This window comes from Daphnia pulicaria, chromosome 4 (genome assembly GCF_021234035.1).
Source record: "Daphnia pulicaria isolate SC F1-1A chromosome 4, SC_F0-13Bv2, whole genome shotgun sequence".
Lineage (NCBI taxonomy): Eukaryota > Metazoa > Arthropoda > Branchiopoda > Diplostraca > Daphniidae > Daphnia > Daphnia pulicaria.
Genome location: NC_060916.1, coordinates 1,230,597 through 1,249,309, shown reverse-complemented (window position 1 = coordinate 1,249,309; position 18,713 = coordinate 1,230,597). Strand labels below are relative to the sequence as shown.

The window sequence follows — 18,713 nt, the reverse complement described above, 5'->3', positions numbered from 1 at the left end:
TTTATGTTTGGCATGTATGTGTTTGATTTGTTAGTTTTCATTGTCAGCTCGCCTTTTAGGAAATGGAAAATGTTATGCCCTTGCTGCAACTTAGAAATGATCTGAAAATTTATGGTTTAATAAAACTCAGTTTCTTAATAATGTGGAAAATATATTATTACTGAGTTAAAATTATATTCGTTAGTTAAACTAAACCATACACTGATCATCATTTTAGACCTCTAATTGTACCTGCTTGTTCCAGAGACTAATAGTTGGTAGACTACCAATTTGAATATTTCACTACCATTTGCCTTTGTTATTTATAATAAGCTGTTGTGATAAACTGGTAACCTACAGAACAAATGATAAACTTTGTGTTGAAACAAAAAAATCTGATGGAACAAATTGCTCGCTATAAAATCTGCCGTGTATCTAATAATTCCGCAAGTTAGTTTCTAAAAATTTCTTTCGCGTTGCATGTTGGAAACTCAATTCATTTTTTTTTAAAATTCTATTTTTCTTTTTCCCTTCATAAAACACAAGTCATAAAACCTTCACCTTTGCAAGAAGAAAGTACAACAAAAAATTGAAAGATTTAACTCAGACAAATTTAACTCAACCAAGCCACCGAGCGCAAACGACGAACATTACTCATTACCAGAGTAATTTACCGTAAGTAAAAAAAAAAAATAAGGATAAATGGTAGCCTCGATGAGTGACTAATATACCAAAACTGAGAACTTGGGAAATGCAAAATAAAAAAGAACGGTACAATTTAACGTCTCATGGAGTCACTTATGGGAGAAAGGAAGAAAACAGCAATGAAACTCATGGTTCCAAAACTAGATGACATGAGGGAATCTAAATTTCACATCAAACATGAATTAAACTAAGACTTTGCAATTGTTTTTACCGAGTCTAGGATGACAATTTCTCTTCCAAATAGTTTGATAGATTATTCTGACAATCCCCTAACAGTCGCTTAATCGAATGAATTAAAAATCGCAACTAGTTAGTTACCTCTTAATTCATTGCAGGGGATATGCGGAGAGCGTTGTTATGGTGTGTTTATTGCTGAGGACCCTGGATGTTTTCCGACATCCCAGTTTTCTTTTTATCAACCGCTAGCCAGGCTGGAAGTGCTGAATTTAATTCTTCCATCAACTCGTTTTGTTTTTTCAGCAAATCCTCATCGATAGCTGCAACGAAGTATACATTAATTTCGATTTAAAAAAAACAACAGTAGATCAAATGAAGGCACTGGATTAACCTGGTATGTGGGTTACAGGGTCCATAGGTAGGCCGGGACTATAGAGTGCTAAGTCAGCAGTTTGGGGTCCGGTTTGGATATTTTTAGCAATCCTGTCACTAGTGCTTGAACTGGGCCACGAAGTGCATATGTAGATAGGATTGGCTGTACTGCTACTCACTGAGGTGGGTGGCAAACATTTGACAGGCAAAGCAGTCACTTTGGAAGGGACGGTCTCTGCACTACTATCAATTGCTGCTTTGACCAGTTTGGTAGGGATGATTTCAGCATCAGTATCCACATCGCCAAACTTTCGCTTTCTCAAACAAGTGTTTTCTTCTTTGGTCTGAACTGTTTTGAGAATTTCCTATAAAAACCAAGAAACGTTTTTACAAGCATTGAGCAATTGAACTTTTGAAGCAATTACCTGCAAACCACCGATATCGAGGTTTTTCAGTACGTCTGCCATAATGGCATGTGGAGGTGTTACTCTCATGTCAACGTCCAACGCAGAGAAAAACTTAGAGGTGGGAATGTTGATCAGACTAGGTGGGTTACTTTCACGGATGGCAGTACTGTTTCTTACTGATGAGCTCGGCGTTTCCGCAGGTACAATTTCGATGGATGCGTCAGTCGTTTCAGTAGGCAAAACAGCGCCATCAACACCAGTCTTTCCGTTCATTCTAGATCTTACCACAATACCCACCAACAAACTAGACTTGCGATTCTTATCCAATACTGCAACGCAATCAATTAAATCCAATTAAGTTTCATTAAGGAAAAAAAATTCATATGTACTTACATTTCGTAGCCGAAGTTAAAGAGGCTAATGCGGATGGCAGAGCGCTTCCTTCGGGCAATGTAATTAGGTAAAAATCCCTAATGTGCTTGGAAACGCGTCCCACGACGGCAAATCTGTCTCGTTGCTGTAGTTGACTGAGGAAATATGCGTAGTTTTTCTGGTCAGAATCGCAAGCCGGAATGAATTTGAGAATAACGACATCGTGGGTTGCAGCCAATCTTATTTGGTTGATGTAATCCCAAACTCTTTCCGGTCGGATACGACCCACCACAAAAAGTGATGGCGGCATAGAGACGTCAAAGAGATCAGTAGAACTTCGTATCTAAATAAATTTTGCAGGATTAATAGTATTTCATGGAATATTACACACATTTTCAAACTTACATTCAACGCTTGGACGTTAACTTGTCCCATTTCTCCGCCGTCGATGGGGCCTTTCCAGGCAACCGGGCACACTTCTACAGTGGATGGCAGAGGGTTGAGAGTTCTGAAATAACACGGATGTTTAATTGTTTTTTTACTATTATCATGTTGTAAAGAAAAATGTAGTCTAATGCGGACATTTACTTAATTATTGTTTCCCTTAAACCCAAAAGGAACAAGATACGATCCAACAGATAATAAAGCCTCTTTGAAGTGAAAATAAGAAAATAAAGTGGTTTTGACCTTGAGAGTTTGGGAAAACAAATGGAGGCTGCAGCTAGTTGAACATCGTTACTCTTCTTTCTCATGTCTGGCAAGACAGAATTAGCAGGGAAATGAATGGAATTTTCTCTAAAATTCAAACCCATCTCTCCCACTTTTCGGATTCCCGTTACCTAAGTCATTCAAATATTTTAAGTGGAAAATCATGGAAATAAATAAGCATGACATATTACTGATATTACCTGTACATCCGATTTGTTAAGTTCCATCTCAAAAAACTGTCCCATAGATTGTAGTGAATCGTGCTTCCTCGAACTTTCAATTTCTTTAAGATTCCATCTCTTTTCCACATCGATTACATGTTTAGGTGCAGGAACGTTTTCATTCACATTTGGTTGTATGTCGCACTTGTACAATCCAGCTCTCGTTACACCGCTAGTACCCGAAGTAGAAGGCAGATCAGGAAAACTGGGAAAAGGTGACCAAGCATCACCACTAGCTCTCCAATTGTCACTTGGTTTTGGTTCGGTGGAATGCAGAGTCTTTTGTCCTCGTTTCCAACTATAAACATTTCGCGCTACCCTCCTTCTACTGGAGACATCGTCTCTTGGGGCTTCTTTATAAGGCCTAGCATTTTCAACACTCCAATCTTCATTCGTTGCCAAATTTATTCCAACTGAAGGAGCGCTGCTAAGAGAAATAGGGTTTTTCTCAACATTCCTTTCATCGATTGGGTCATTCGGACATTTTAAAAACGTGTGTCCTCTTTGAATGCTCTGCAACATTTGCTTTAATGAAAAAACAAAAATGGTTACTAAAAAGTTAGCTATAAATATTAATAATTTGCGTATTACCTTACGGCAAATCCGAGGATCTGCATTAACAGTTTTCTTTTTTCTGTCACATACTGGAAGTGCGTTAGCCCCCGAAACAGGCGGGTTTCTTTTACTGCTAGAGCTGGCCCGACGGCCAGATTTTTTACCGTCCACATTCGTTCTTCCTTTGACTCTTCCAGCGTCGGCTTCAGGTGCCAGATCTTCATTTCCTCGAGATTTTTTCATTTTGGGAATTGTCCAGGAGCACCAACTAGCTGGTGGTGCAATGCTCATACTTGCGGTTGTCACTTGGCTGGATCCATCTGAACTCGACTGACAACCTAATCTCATCGCTCTTGTCTTGGTTGTTGCATTTTTTTCACTTGACGTACAAGCATCGACAAAAGCTATCAAATCATCAGGCGGTGGTGACGGAGCAACAGGCAACTGTTCTCCTGCTTTTCTGAAATCTGCAGCCAAATTATCAATCCTTTCACTCCAGTCATCGTCGTTGGATGTTTTGGAGCTTGTTGTTGACATTGGCGCTGTGCTTGTGGTCGAAATCACAGAAGTACAAGAATGCGAAGCTGCATTCCAGGCAACAGTTTGGCTATTCACCGGAGTTGGAGCAATATAAGCAGTTTGTGATGCATTTAAGGTAGACGACCAATTACCGGTAGTAGTGCCCAATTCAGAGGAACCTGACATCATTAAAACAAAATACCATCAGAAAAATATCGAACGATAAAAATAAAAAAATAAAATACCTCGGAAATAAGCAAGGGTGTCTTCAACAGCTTCTTGTGATGAGTTGTACAGGCCATGGTGCAGGTCTTGGCGCAACTGAACCAATTTCTCCAACTCGGATTTTCTTGCTTCAATAACTTTCGTAAAAAAACTGGGATGACCAAGATTTTTAATTATTTCACAATAAGCATATTTTCCTTTTCCGCCCGGAAACGCTCGAACGCTAAATCCATTTTCTGGTCCACTTCTTTCTAGACCTTCACCAAACAGACGGGCTTCTGAAAAGTCATGGAAATTTGCATACGTCATACATTCTTGAGATGAACGAAGAAACATCTCCACTCGAGGATGGTCAGATAACACAGCATGAGGCTGTCTCCAGGTGAAGGGTAGCTCCTTTTGGGGATTCGAACATTGTATCCAGTGGTCAAGGATGCGACGAAAAGCATTTAAAGCAAAAGGGGTATTCAAGCAGACTTCTCGAAGATCTTCATTGTTGACTACAGCCTTCAAGAAGAGATTTCCTTCTTCTGACGGAAAGGATTGGCAAAGCTGAAGTTCAAAATATTCCCAGCAGGCAAAGTCATTCAGCCAGAAAAGGCACTTTAAAATCTTCTTTGCGTTTTCTTCTGTAGATTTCACGAACGACACAAAATCTTGCTTAAAGAAGATCCGATATGCAATAAAATACCATTCAGCGTAGGCAGGAACATTTGTAATGTTAGGGTCCTTTTTTTCGGACAACTGGAAGTCTAACAAAAGTTCCATCAGCTGAGAAGTCGTTATCTTCGTCAAAAATTGTGTAAAAATGTGAGTAGCGATACTTGGGCCGTCAGGGGGTTGATTCTTTTCCACCAAAAAAAGAAGCCGGACACAGTCACTTAGGATTGACGAGTTCTGGGAAAAGTCGTTGCACATTATGACAACATCAACACAAGATTTCAAAACTAGTAACTTTGAACCAGAATCCAATTTTATCCAAACTTCAGGCGATGAAACAAGCATTTCAAAAAGCTTGTATTTTTGTTGATAGCTCCAAGTTCCAAGTTTTTCCAAAGTGAATACTTGCTCAAGAATGAATTGCACTGGAGTATCGTCACCTGCTTGGATAAACCAATTCACCAACTCCAGGACAGTTTCTCGACGAGGCATAACAGTCACGTTATCTTTCATCCGCGAAAAGCATAATCGGCAGGTACGAAGAGTGCCAAAACTGAGAAGATGTTTGTTCAAGTATCCAGAATGTTCTTTGAGCACGTCGATCAAGAGTTGCATCAATTGTTGAGCACATAGCTTTGCTAGAATTAACGAAGTCTTCCATTCAGCGCGAACACGAATGGGCAAGCAATGCGAATCTTCATCATCGTAGTGTTGTTGAATTTCCATTAAAAACCAAATACATGGTGACAAACCACAAGGCCAAAGATTGTTTCGAAACCCGGCTTCTTGGTCAGCGACATTCTTGATTTTATCCGGAGGAGTAACCTGCTCTGCATTGCCATCATCTTCAAAAGCTGAAAGTTGATGTGTTAACAAGGTTAAATGGTGATCGACTAGTGAAGCCATCGTAGACCTTCCTTCTTCTGATGAGGTTGCCAATTCCCATATGGCTGGAGAAGAAACTATTTTCTCAACTAAGTTTTGATTTCTCACATGGATTCCCTCTGGAACTTTATCGGGCACTTGACACATTTTCAAAATCAAACTTTGAAGAAATTCAGTATTTCCCAGCCGAATAAAACAACTCACTAAATCGACGATGATGGTTTTGACGGGGGGTGCGTAAATGTTGCAGTCAGCAGACAAAATCTTAAGACACAAGGCGTTAAACAAGTCTTGGCAGGATTGGTTGTTCTTCAATGGAGATCTGAACTGGGCTTCAAAATACAGCAACAAGCGACACTGCTGGGATGACCGAATTTTAGCAAAGAAGAAAATGAAGGACGCTGTTCTTTTTCGACTAGAGGTTTCAGGATTAAGCTCCAAGTCAACGATCATGTCAAGGTAAGCTTCCACATCAAACTCCTTCGACCTTGAAGCACAAGTCTGGTCAAGTTCGGCGAAAAAGGACGAAACACAATTTCCAACCATGGTTGCTCCTTCCATGAAGCTACTCCTGAGCAAACATTTTGCCAATTTCAAAATGGGGAGCAACTGCTTTGAAATTCGATCACGAGTGAGAAGTGGTTCAATCAACTCAGCGACGCTCATCCTACCTGATAAACAATGCAACAATGGAAGAATATTTTATTTTCTAACTTTTAAGTTAAAATCAAGCAAAAGCTTACCAGTAACTTCATTCAAGAAATCCGAAATGGCCTGAGCGACTTCTTCGTTTTGAATTCCTTCAAAATTTTCGGTATCGAATTTTCCACGAGATTCAAAATTAGAACCAAGTAGCTTCAATAGATCGAGACCCTCTTCGTGAGCTGACATGGCAATACAGAGACGGAGCACTCTCAGAGTCAATTCGCCTTTCTCTAAACCCGATGTAGTCCAAGCACGTTGAGGTTCAGCGTAGCAAAACGAAATTAGCTGCCGTAAATGATTTATGGCACTTTGCCGAGCATCTTCCTGCCATTTGGGCAACGAAACTGATTTCTCCATCGAGGAAAGAAGCGATTCAAGGCCATAACGACAGTATATCTGGGCTGCTTGATATTTTGGCCAAATCACCATTACACCGTTATCCAAATGTTTCTTGGCGAGTTCAATTTTGTCTCGACAATTTTTTTCTTGGTCGGATGCAATGTCTTCAATAAAATGCTTGCGCCACTTCAATTCGATGCTCACGTTTCTCGTCACATTATCAGAACCAATCAAATGTGAAATTTCTATACCTTCGTTGTTTTCTTCTAACGTCAAATTCGCTACTGGTTCGCAGCATGTTGCCATCGCAATGTGCACGTCGAGGAAAACGCAGCTTTGAAGAAGGTCTGCCATTTTTCGATCTTTGCCTCGAAGGAATTCGAATCCGAAGTTTTCCACGTCGTACTTTTCTTGCAGAATGAAGAACAAGATGTTTTCTTTAAAACTCTTTTCCGAAAGGCAGTCAGATTCCTTATTGAAGCTTTCACTAAACGGCCCTTCCAAAGAAACGTTCATATCCGGCGGTTGAGAGACTTCTTGCCCGAACTGCCGAACTGGGTTGTGCTTAAGAAATTTGAAATCCCCTTCAGACTTGTCAAAGGTGTTTTCCATTTTTATCTTCGTGCATATTACATCAGTTCTGACCTTTTCCTCTTGAAAATCCATTCGTTGCATCCAAGGCTTCAGTGCTTCTTTAGCTTGTTTTAAAGATGTAAGAAAAACTGGCAGTTCCTGTGGGATTTCAATCTTGACATTTGCCCAAATGAGATCAAAGACAAGGTTAAGCTGGTATCCTTGAGTGATGGGTTTTGTAAAATATTCACAGCAGTTGTAAAAGGCAGAGAGGTAAAAGTTCTTGTTACTGTTTGGATGATTTTCAAATATTTTCGGTCTTCCTTTATATTCTACATTTAAATTGCCGCCTAGATGGCCCCCTTCAACGGGTAATTGAAGGATCACTGTACCGATTTTACCGTCAACCATGCAGTCAGAATTTGATGGCATGAATCCACCATTACCGAATAATATAAGCTTTTGAAGCTTTGCTTGAACATTCGTCAATTCGGTAGGTAGTCGTAAATAACGGAAAGCCAATGATGAAAGATCAAAGCCTTCAAAGGTTGTAGAAGAAATCTTTGAGCCACTTAACTCCCATTTCTGTGAAACATCAAAAGGTAGGTAATTTTTACCAAATGCTGGTACTGACAGTTTAGTTGAAATGACTTTTAAATTCCCGATTTTCTGGAATATAATCATAGATATAGATTAACAAGTTTGAAAATTAGACAGAAACAATACATTATTTAGCACATTTACCTGTAATGATACAGGTATTTCAATGTTGTCACACCCTTTTATAACTAATTCATTCAGATGGACTTCTTCGGCTAGAATTGTCTCCTTCCATGCAAAGTCAACTAGCAATCCCTGATTTTCCAGTTTTAACGCTTTAGACAACAGTTTTCTGTTGACCATTCTTCCATCTTCGTTAAGCCTAACTTCATGCATTTTGTATCTTCAGATCGTTGAATATAGGATTTTCACCACATACTTGAAAGTGGCATATTATCAAGTATGTATAACCTAAACAAAATAAGAAAAAATTTAGTTCAGTTGGAAATTTTCATTATGTTAGTCATTATAGTGATATGCTACTAGAAATTTTTCACGAGCAATATGTACCCATTAGTGCTTAAAGCATTACAACTGAAAATTGAGCTTACATTTTCATTTGACCTACATACTACTGTTTAATTTTATGGACTGCAACTTTGTAATGGGCCAATCAACAATTCAAGTATTCAACATTTATTATTGAAGTTATAAAATATTTTTTCCAAATGTTACATTTCAATGCATGTTGGTGTTCAATGTCACTCTGTGTAGGCTGATTGATGATGGACTATGTATATTGTATATAGTTACTTTTTAGTTGTTTTCGTTCTTATTTACGGTTTAAAATTTGTTAAAATAGAGCTCCCGAGTCTCGATTTCAAGTTGCAACCGTCCAAAATTTGGTAGTCTACTCTCTAGCCCTACCATAGACAGGGGGAGGAGCTTAGTGCAAAAGGCAAAATTCTTAACAATTGCAGGGCTGGTCGCCTGTTCTCGGTGCCCTCTATGAACCAAAATACTAAATTCTCTTGTAAAATAATTCGTCTGTGAAATAGTATATATACTGCTACCAATGCGCCGAGGTTCTTTGGAGAGGTTCCCGAAGGGCTTTTTTTTTTGTAAAATGTGGTTTTGTAGTAAAGGTGTAAAGAAAAAAAAAAACGGCGCATCAAACTCACATTTACAATATTTAGAAGCGTGCAATGGTGAGCTTTGATGAAGCGCTGGAACTTTTAACCTGCGAGACAACAAGTTAGGTCATAAGCAATACTCGAGGTGTTGTTTAATAAATGCAAATGCATACCAAACTCTCCGTGAGACTGCCGATGCTGGAAACAAGTCCGGTGATGACGGCTTTGCGGTAAGTGTCGAGTCGCATCACATTCATCCACAAATCGAAACATTCCTTCTCGGTCGAAATGTCCAGCGGAGGCAGTGGAATGATGGAACGCAATTCTTCCAACTGCTCAATGTAAGGAATGGTGGGATCACTAAAACAAACATCAATTCGTTATAGGTATTAAAGTTAAGAATTAAGTTGTTTTCTGTAAGTACCAGTAGACGAGAGAAGAAAAGACGTTGGGGGCCAACAACCGGTTACGACGGATTTGTTCCGTCGATTGTTTAGCCACCGCATGCAATACGGAGCGGATCAGGTCAGCTTCAAGTAGTTCTGGTTGCGAGGTGTTGGTCAATACCTAAATAACCTGCAGAAATATTCAAATGTTTTCTTTCGATTTATTTTATTTGAAATAAAAGAATTCTAAACGGAACCTGAATAGAAGACATTGCCGATTCACGGACGATAGCTCCAATATCTCCACGGCTATCCACCGTGTAATCTTCAAAGCCATCGATGAATGTGCGGAATATTACGGCCAGTGTCACTTGATCAACCCCACCTGTGAAATAATAAATAAAATTGAGACTAATCTCAAAATAAATGAAAATGAGGCCGTCTGTCATTTTACCTGGGCTGGATGGGGCGATCCCAACGGTTGTGCAGACAAGCGAAAGAGCTGTCAGAGCATTTTTTCGAGATTCGGCCCATTGGAGAGTCTTGTCGGTGATGAGAGCGCAGGTGCACAACTGTTGGATGACTTTCGGCAAGGAAACGGTGAGGAGGAAGCGAGGCATTGAGCCCAGGGCTAGTGCGTTTCCTACTCTCGCCTGTTGGTTGTTGCTCGTCACCTCGGGTAGGAAATGGTTCAACAAGGCAGTGAGTTTCTCCACTGGCTGATGCCGGAAGTATTCGCCAATCAAAGCGGTGACGGCGCTGATGGCCGATTGCTGGACATTTGAATCGGCTGAAGCGAGACACTCTCGTAACGCCTTCAACCAACGGTCGACTACAGCGTCCAGCAACGGGAAACCCCCCGAACTGAGATCTTGGATGAAATGGCAAACGGCTATGCGCATTGGATCGCCGCCGAAACTCCGCCAGAAACGCTCCTCCAGGATGTCGATACAAGTTTGGGTAATGGATTCCATCGCGGCATCACCTAAAGGATCGTGAAAACATTGTAAAAATAATTCAGTAAGAAATGATCAGCGGTAACTGACCAAGTTCATCTGGCAGACGACGTTGATGGTCTCTTGCCACTTGACAAAGAGCGCTGATGACTTTGCCACTGGCCAAAATGCTTCCGTGCCGTAAATAAAGTTCAGGATTTGTGCAGCGAGGAAGGATCTGAGTAGAAAGAATCAGTTTCATACTCTCCGGATCGAGGAACGTCATTTGATGCAAGGCCTGAACAAAAATTCTGATTAACAACTGAAGTTAAATGAGCAAAGTTCAATTGCACCACCATGCCATACCTGAGATGTTAGCTGTCGAATAACCGTGTCCCAATGGATAACTTTACGATCCACTAAATGCTGGATGAGATGCGGCCGGTACTCTTCGTATTGCGCCACGAAAAGACTGGAGAGAAAAGATAATTGTTATCAGAATGAAATGAATTTGAAACAGAATTAAACTCACCTGAGTTGGAGATAGGCATTTTTACGTAAGCGAACTAATCGCAGGTGGTCAGAATGTCGATGCCGTGAGGAAAAGTGCCCTATCGACCGACGTGTTCCTGGAAGGCAGAAGCGGCAGCCCGTCAGCAGTTGACCTCACGATCGAACACGGTGGTGATGACTATGGCTTTAGCCAACTGATGGACGAATGGCTGGAGCAGAGACGGGTCTTAGGATCGGGCAAGAGCCCAGCAGAGGTAACAAGCGGCATCACGTACAGCCGAGCCAACGGAAAAGTTACCGCGTAACTCATCGTACAGCATGGCCTGCTCCATAAAAGGCAAGACAGAAGACAATCGCTGGGGCAACAGCAATCCATGACGGGCTAAAAATGAAGAATAGGGAGACAATTTGTTTTTTAACAATCAGATATAAGCTTGAACATTCAAGACAATTTTAACCTAATTCGGCCAAAGCCAAACATATTCCGTGCCAGGCCATATCCGACTCCCAGAGTGAAAAAAGTTCCATGATCGATTCAATTACCTGATTAATAATTAATTCGTTGTAATAATAATAATATTGTTCAGTGTTTTCTATAGAGATACATGAATTACTGAATGTAAGCCACACAACAACAATGAATAAGGCTGATTATTATTACGTCTTCAAATTAATATTAAGCTAACCTGGTCGGCAAAGTTCTTTGATAAGCGACTGGTCAGCCGCCCAATGCCTTTTGCTGTAGAGTACCTGTAAAAAATAAGATTTTCATGACAAAGGAATGCTTTAAAAAATGAAAGCGATTTAAATTCAGTACTGGACTTCACGGTTCTTGTCTCGGAGGGCTTGCAGGATCTCGTCAAGTACTTCTTCGATTTCTTCCGGCACGTCGTAATCGTGGTCATCTTCATCATTCACCGAAATAGCTGCTTTAGTCTCAACGGGTTGGCTCTGCTAATGGCAGCTAATGATCTGCTGCCCCGCTGGTATCTCCAAGAGGCAACTCGAGGTTTCAAGAATATCAAACCTGCCATTCAGAAATACATGAAACGTTTTAATTACTTCCAGCTAAATGAATCGAAAAAGAGGCTCACCTATTCGCTGCGTCAGCTTCACCAACGGTTTCTTAACTGTATAAGCAATTCTGACGGTTGGAATTTAATCGTCAGGATGGTACACAGCACAGCATGTGCATGCTCCATCATTTGTTCTCTTTGCCCATGTTTGAATACGCCGGCCAACGTTGAAAGAACTCCTTTTTTGAACTGGGTACTATCTTTGGTAAGAGCCTGTTGGAAATAAAAACAGTAAGCTTGACAGTTATTTTCAAGTTGAAAACAAAAGGGCAAACCTCATGAGCCCAATTGATGAATCCCGGTAGATAGGAATCTTTGACATCAGGCCTTGTAAGATAGATTGCCAATACATAAAAGGCCATGTCTTGAGCTTTTGTTGTCCCAGCCAGGTATTTCTTACAGACATTCAGAATTCTGAAAGAAATTTTAATCATCTTAATTCAAAAGACATCAATATTGTTTAATTTTGTTCTTACCTTTCCATGATTGGCTCTGAAGTACTGGTGTCAAATCGCTGAAGGAGGAATGGGATTTTAACTACAATGCTGAGCCAGAGAAGCAAGCCGTAATGAGTCTCCCATTTTAGTTGCACATCAGGGTCTTGGTTTTCCAAGTAATGTAGCAAAAGCTCCAGATCGGCAGTCTAGAAAGAATTTTGATTTAGATGATTAGATCACAGGGAAACTCTATAGTACATTACCTCATGAGGAAGATGTCTTGCTACAACTTTGTAGCCCCTGACTTTCGATATAAAGTAGAGGCATCGGAAGGCCACATGTTTCACCTCATAATCCAGCACTTCCTCTCGAATGATGTTGATGATTTTAGTGAGTAGTCCATCGAGGTATGAATCGATCAAATGGTTGCTCTTGGTATTGATCTAGAATGAACGAAAACCTTTGCCAGTTTCTCTCCACTAAACGAATATCCGTTTGGTTTGTCTGATGTTGGGCTGACGTCCTCAGTTCGTCAATGAGTTTTTCAACCTCCGAGTGCTCAGTAAATGATTCTTTTGAGCCCAAGTCAAATGACATAGATTTCTTTTTCGGTGCACTCATCTGCAACTTCTAGAGTCATTTTGATTTCTCAAAAAAGTTGTCAAAGAAGAAGAAGGTATGAGATTAAGTCGTCTGCTTTGTTTTTATTTTACCAAGTTGAAATTGTGGCTGCCGTTTATTTCTTTTTCATTTTTTAAATAATTTAATGATTACGACAAATGGAATGCTATGGCATGAAAACGTTAACAGAACATTTTTATCCGTAATTATTAATCCTTAAAATTCTTTCCCGAATTAGTTCTATGTAACTTAAGAAAACTCAAAATCCATCATTTAAATTTTTAGCCCAAAACAATTTTTTAGTCCTAGTAAATTATACATCAAATTAACGACCGATATCTTACCTAGAGCACTGTGTAATTCTTTTGAAGAAATATTCCGAATTAAAAACACTAGATTTTTTTTATTGAAGCCACTTAGATTTCTTATGGCCTTTGCCATGTAAACGGAAAAAACTACAAAACGCATGCGTTGCCAGATTTCTGGAAGTCGGATTTTCGCGATCTGAAAAAGCCCTATTGCGCTTGGCAGGCGAATTTCATTCATCTCCAAAGCCATCTATTGAGCTTAGCAGGCGAATTTCATTAGTTTCCATTTTTTCCTCCAACCCCACCAACCCCAAAATGCCTCGCCCTAAATCCCTTCGGGAAATTTCAAATTTTCTATACTTGACCAATTCATCGGGGAACACGATGTATGAGAAATATATTGGATTTAAAGACACCAATAATTAAAAAATGAATTAAAACTACAGGGACCCCCATTTCTTATGGGAATTTACACGGGAAAAAAATAATCAGAACTAAAATGGCCGATTACGGCGTTGCCGGATTGGAAAATCCTGACTTTCTGCATTGTGAAAAAGGTCTATTGTTCTAAACGCTAGAAAATTATGTAAATAATTCGAAAAGAGACACGGGAAGGTTGTTTTTTGTATTTTAAGAATCAGTTGTTGAGTTAAGAGCTTCTGGAACTTGGCCGCTAGGTGGCACTGGTGAAATTAATTCCTTCCCTTTCTCCTGTAAGAAAATTAGAAATATCTCGCAAAATCTAAATTACAAGTTTAGGAACATTTTTAAAGTCAACTAATCATTTTTGTGCTTTTTCTACTGCAAATGTATAAAAAATTTCATGGCCGAGATAGGAAACTTCGAAGTGTCCCGTCCTCTTGATAGAGTAGTCCATACTAAATACTAATGTGTTTATGAGTGGCGTTGTCAGATTGGTTAGATATGGAAAATGCAACGCCGAGCATGGACATCGGCAACATTGCTCCACGACGTCAGGCCTCCAGAGCCATTGGTATGGAGAGAGACCTCTCTCCATACCCCTGCCAGAGCTGGACTGGATGGGATAGACTAATCGATAAATCGTTCAGTTAGGACAGCATTAAAGACTTTTAAATGAAAGCAAATGAACGATAATTTAAAATGAAAAAATAGTTGGAGATAATAAGAAACTCACCTGGTGAAATTTTTCTTGGTGATGACATCGCGTAGCAATTGTAGATTATATTTATCTGAGATCCTATAGATTTTATTTAATAAAAGACCTATATTTGTTTTTGTACTTGGGACCGTAGTCTTTGTTTAGGAAGGCAAAGAGGGACTCTTCTATCTCAGTAGCAATTTTTTTTACGTTGGCTTCGTCTGCCACTAGATCTTTTGTCCTTTCACAGCAACCCCACATTGCCTCCTTCAATGCAAATCTTGCTAACGCCCTGGTAGTAGACTCGGAGTTTCTTGTTTTTGCAACCTTGGGTGGAGTTGCTTCTTGTTGAGATGAATCAGGTTTGGTTTTGATTGGATTAACACGAAGAATGTCCTACTTCTGCTTGACTTGTTGACGGATGTTAACAACTGCACGATTAAGCGGCTGGTTCGAAGAAGACGGTCCAGTTTTCTTATCCATTGGAATCACATTTTGGGGCCGACTATTTTCATATAATTTGTGTTGCCCCTTGCACATGACCAAAATTCCCAATAATAAACTTGAAGCCCGGTTCTCCAACACTGTAAATACAAGGCATACTATTTCCAATTTCTTTCAATAAACCTTCTAAATATTAATTACAATTGATGCCGGAAGATAAAGATACCAATTCCTTTGGAATGGGCCTGCCTTTCAAAATGGGAAAGAGATACAAATTCTTGATAGGGCTTGAAACACCTCCTAAGAAGGCAATGCCCATATCTTGGCAAGCTTTGCAGAACGCCAGGTACATATTCCAGACAGCATATGACGTAGGAGTGCATTGCAGAAAAATAACTTCTGTGTCGATCGTTTCTTTGACTTTCTTCAAGTAGTTCCAAACTATTTCTGATTTATCGATGTTGCCTACCACTTCTAATGACAAAGGCATAACGGACTTCATAAAATCGGTCAGTTTATTCACCTACAAATTTCCAAGAAAACTTTTGTTAATTTTCTAGACTGAAAAACAATAATAAATTAACTTACGTCAAACACTTCCATGGCGACTCTGAATTGCAAATCTTTATAGGTGACATAGCCCTTCCACACACTCTCCTAGTCATAATTTTTAAGGGCACTTGACATTTTTCTTGCTTTTACAGCTGCATTTCTCTCGTGCGATTTTAATTCTGCTGCTTCTACCCAATCTTCACCAGAGGAAATTGCACTTGAACTTAATCCAACTAGTGGGGTACTTGACGCTAACCAATTGGCCACTGAATCACAATCGTAAAATCTTGGTCCACATGTATTAATAAGAGGCGTCGTCCAGCCAGTAGGGTAGTCGGAGGTGTGGCAGTTAGAAATGATGACAACTTTGACACGGGCGAATATGCCCAGTTTGGCAGAATTAAATCATTCTTGAATAAAAATAACAAACAATAAGATTAGCGGAACTTTGAAAAACAAAAAAGCAAACTTAAACAAATCACCTTGTCCATTAAATAACAGTTTTTGGTAACTTGAGAAAAGTGACGGTTCTTCGTTCAACTTGCACCGTGGAATCGAATTTTCTTTTGAAAGTAACTTAACACCGTGACAGTATATCTGGGTTGAATGATGTTTGGGCCAAATCAACAGAAAACTCAAATATTTTTTGTCTTTTACAATCTTGTCTCCAGAAACTCTGTTATAGACTTTCTTTTCTTGCTCGGCTCAAGACCAACAAAGTGCCTGTTCCAATTCAATTCCAAACTCATGTTTCTTGTCACGTCGTGAGAATCAATAACATGCAAAAATGCAACTGAATCTCTTTCTTCATCTTCTCCTGGTGTAATTTCGAAATGATTGTAGGGACGAACATTCCCACTGTCTACTTTATTTTTTTCCGTGGTTGAAGGCGTGGCCACCGCAAGATGCACATCGAGGAAAATGCAATTCAGAAGAAATTCTGCCATTTTTTGTCTTGACCTCAGAGGACTTTTTGTCATATTTTTTCTTGGAGACCGAAGAACAATACACTTCCTTTCAATTCATTCTCCGATAACAGATCACCGGATTCCTTGTTCACATTCTTCTCTTCCGAAGATTTCCGTCGATTTCCCTATCAGTAGAATTATCCGAATCAGTGGAAAGAGATTCCTCATCAGTGTAATTTTGCTTTTTTTCATAATGTTTGGTCCAACATTTTAGCGCTACTTTAATCTGTTTCAAAGAAGTGAGGAACACTGGAAAATCTCTTGGGATACTTGTTCCTACATTTGTCTAGATGAGATCGTAAACTGGTGTTAACTGGAGTTAACTGGTGTCCTTGGGTGATATTTTCCTTAAAATCTTCGCAACAGTTGTAAAAAGTACCGATGTAAAAGTTTCTGTCACTGCTGGCTTGCATCTTTTTCAAATGTTTGATTTCTCCGGACCCATATTGGACAGTTCCGGTTTTTTCCCCATATCTCCCATCCCCTTACCCAAAAGAAAGAAATTTTTTGCAAAAACATGCGGAAATAGTTTTCTCACACCCATGATTTTTCAGTTACGTACCTTTAAAATTGTAAAATTTATAGAGATTTGAATTTTTTGTTTTTTTTACCAGACCAGGGTAATATTGGACAGACGTCTGTACCATGTTAGACAGGTTATTAAAAGAAGGATAGGATAAATAAAAAATTAGGAAAAAATTAGGAAATGTAGATGGTAATGTAGTTAAACCCCAAACAAATTTTGGAAATGATATCTTTAAAACTGAATAAGTTTTCTGATAGGGAAAGAATTACAACATTTATATGGGGCGAGATAGGGGAAAAAGGTAGTGGCGCTAAAGTCTCTCGTTAAGATAGGACAATATCCTTGTCCAAAATTACCCCGAAAGACCGTCCTCCACTAAAATGTAAATATCGTCTAAACTATTATACTTACAGTACCCACCAAACTATTAGGTACACCCCCCTATTTTCAGTGCATTCTTATGGCACAACGTGTCCTAGAAAAAATGAAATAACTCTTGAACCGCTTTGGCTAGATTTTTTTCCTTTTGGCAATTTAGAAAGCTAACAATTGTTTTTTATCCTTTTTTTTCAACATAATGCAAAATTTGAATGTTAATGCATGAAAGACGATCTTGCAATAAAAATAATAGCGAGGGACTATGCTATACTCAGCCACCGCTGCACACACAAATAAATGCAATTTGTAAAATTGCGTTTATAAATGTAATTTTATTTTTCACAATTTTACAAATTGCGTTTATATGTGGCATAGATATGGCTGCTTCAAATGAAAAGTGCTGCTTTGTTGATAAGAAACTATTAACGAAAGCTGTGAATTTTTAAAACCAAGGTAGTTTGATACGGAAAACAATTGCCAGTGGAACCATTTACTTTGACCATTATAGCTATCAAAGAACTTGACAAAAATGTCAAGATAACAGTTTATTGTAAGGTAAAAAAATTATTTTTTAGCAATTGCTGGAACCCTTTTTCTTACTGATTGTTTCATCTAGAATATTTGGAGACTGAAAGAGGTTGCAAATAAAATCATCAGCTGGAAATACTCCACTATTCGTAGTCTTTGCCTCAGAGGTTTCAGCTGCAGCTAGATGTGTGGGTTAAAAAACAATAGTTTTTATTTTATTGGTAAACATTAACTGTGCATAATTCTTAGTCAAAAACAAAAATAAATATGACTGTTTCAAATGAAGAGTGCTGCTTTGTTGATAAGAACGAAAGCAATGAATTTTGAAAACCAGGGTAGTTTGGTTGATTTTGCTTGTGGAAAGCAATTGCCAGTGGAAAAATTCACTTTGAACATTATAGCTATCAAAGAACTTGACAAAAATGTCAAGATACCAGTTTCTTGTAAGGTAAAAAAATAATGTTTTAGCAATTGCTGGAACCCTTTTTCTTACTGATTGTTTCATCTATGAATATTTTGAGGCTGAAAGAGGTTGCAAAAAAAAATCATCAGCTGGCAGTGCAAGGTGCAACATACATGTTGATTCTTCTAAAAGAACCCGATTGGGAGATCAGTGCATCAGAAATTTGTCATCCAACCTTTGAAGGCCTCAGTTTATCATCCTTGATCAGCTGCTTCTTACGACTACCCACTAAACTGATGAATGTCAGATCACTGCTTCAAAAACGTGTGCTTCACAAAGATGGTGGTCAATCGTGCAAGATAATCACAAACCCTTGTTGCTATGGGGTTGATGGTAAATTTGGTACTGCGGTCCTTCAAGTGCCAGTTGAAGGAGGGCATCAA

The 18,713-nt window shown here is 39.2% G+C and overlaps 3 protein-coding genes and 1 pseudogene across 6 annotated transcripts in view; all 4 read right to left on the bottom strand.

Annotated features, from left to right (window-relative positions):
• The window catches only part of LOC124336054, a 570,649-nt pseudogene extending 557,534 nt beyond the window's left edge, over positions 1-13,115 (bottom strand).
• LOC124336387 (calcium uniporter protein, mitochondrial-like) overlaps positions 1-18,713 on the bottom strand; it is an 878,707-nt gene that overhangs the window by 187,587 nt on the left and 672,407 nt on the right. The gene's annotated exons all lie outside the window — the stretch shown is intronic.
• On the bottom strand, positions 40-9,108 carry LOC124336003. 4 transcript variants are annotated; one of them, XM_046789537.1, is made up of 13 exons: positions 8,678-9,108; positions 8,147-8,413; positions 6,529-8,071; positions 4,261-6,456; positions 3,533-4,194; positions 2,921-3,466; positions 2,700-2,851; positions 2,418-2,520; positions 2,034-2,355; positions 1,659-1,969; positions 1,253-1,598; positions 1,003-1,181; positions 40-333 (listed from the first exon to the last, which is right to left on the bottom strand). In XM_046789537.1, exons 2-12 carry the CDS (start codon positions 8,336-8,338, stop codon positions 1,051-1,053), a joined length of 6,504 nt encoding a protein of 2,167 aa, XP_046645493.1. In that variant the 5' UTR covers positions 8,339-8,413; positions 8,678-9,108; the 3' UTR covers positions 40-333; positions 1,003-1,050. The 4 variants fall into 4 exon arrangements, with proteins under 4 accessions (XP_046645493.1, XP_046645495.1, XP_046645494.1 ...); XM_046789539.1 differs by lacking the exon at positions 40-333 and having other exon boundaries at positions 464-1,181; positions 1,659-1,751; positions 1,818-1,969; XM_046789538.1 differs by lacking the exon at positions 40-333 and having other exon boundaries at positions 464-1,181; positions 2,921-3,454.
• On the bottom strand, positions 14,359-15,706 carry LOC124336498 (death-inducer obliterator 1-like). Its single transcript, XM_046790335.1, has 3 exons — positions 15,504-15,706; positions 15,117-15,438; positions 14,359-15,055 (listed from the first exon to the last, which is right to left on the bottom strand). Exons 1-3 carry the CDS (start codon positions 15,516-15,518, stop codon positions 14,868-14,870), a joined length of 525 nt encoding a protein of 174 aa, XP_046646291.1. The 5' UTR covers positions 15,519-15,706; the 3' UTR covers positions 14,359-14,867.

Coding starts and splice junctions, on each gene's coding strand:
- LOC124336003 (XM_046789537.1), bottom strand. CDS start 8,338: ATGCATGAAGTTAGGCTTAACGAAGATGGAAGAATGGTCAACAGAAAA. Junction 8,072..8,146: donor AAATACCTGTATCATTACAG/GTAAATGTGCTA, acceptor ATTATATTCCAG/AAAATCGGGAATTTAAAAGT. Junction 1,599..1,658: donor TCGATATCGGTGGTTTGCAG/GTAATTGCTTCA, acceptor TGGTTTTTATAG/GAAATTCTCAAAACAGTTCA.
- LOC124336498 (XM_046790335.1), bottom strand. Junction 15,056..15,116: donor TTTATCTTCCGGCATCAATT/GTAATTAATATT, acceptor TTGTATTTACAG/TGTTGGAGAACCGGGCTTCA.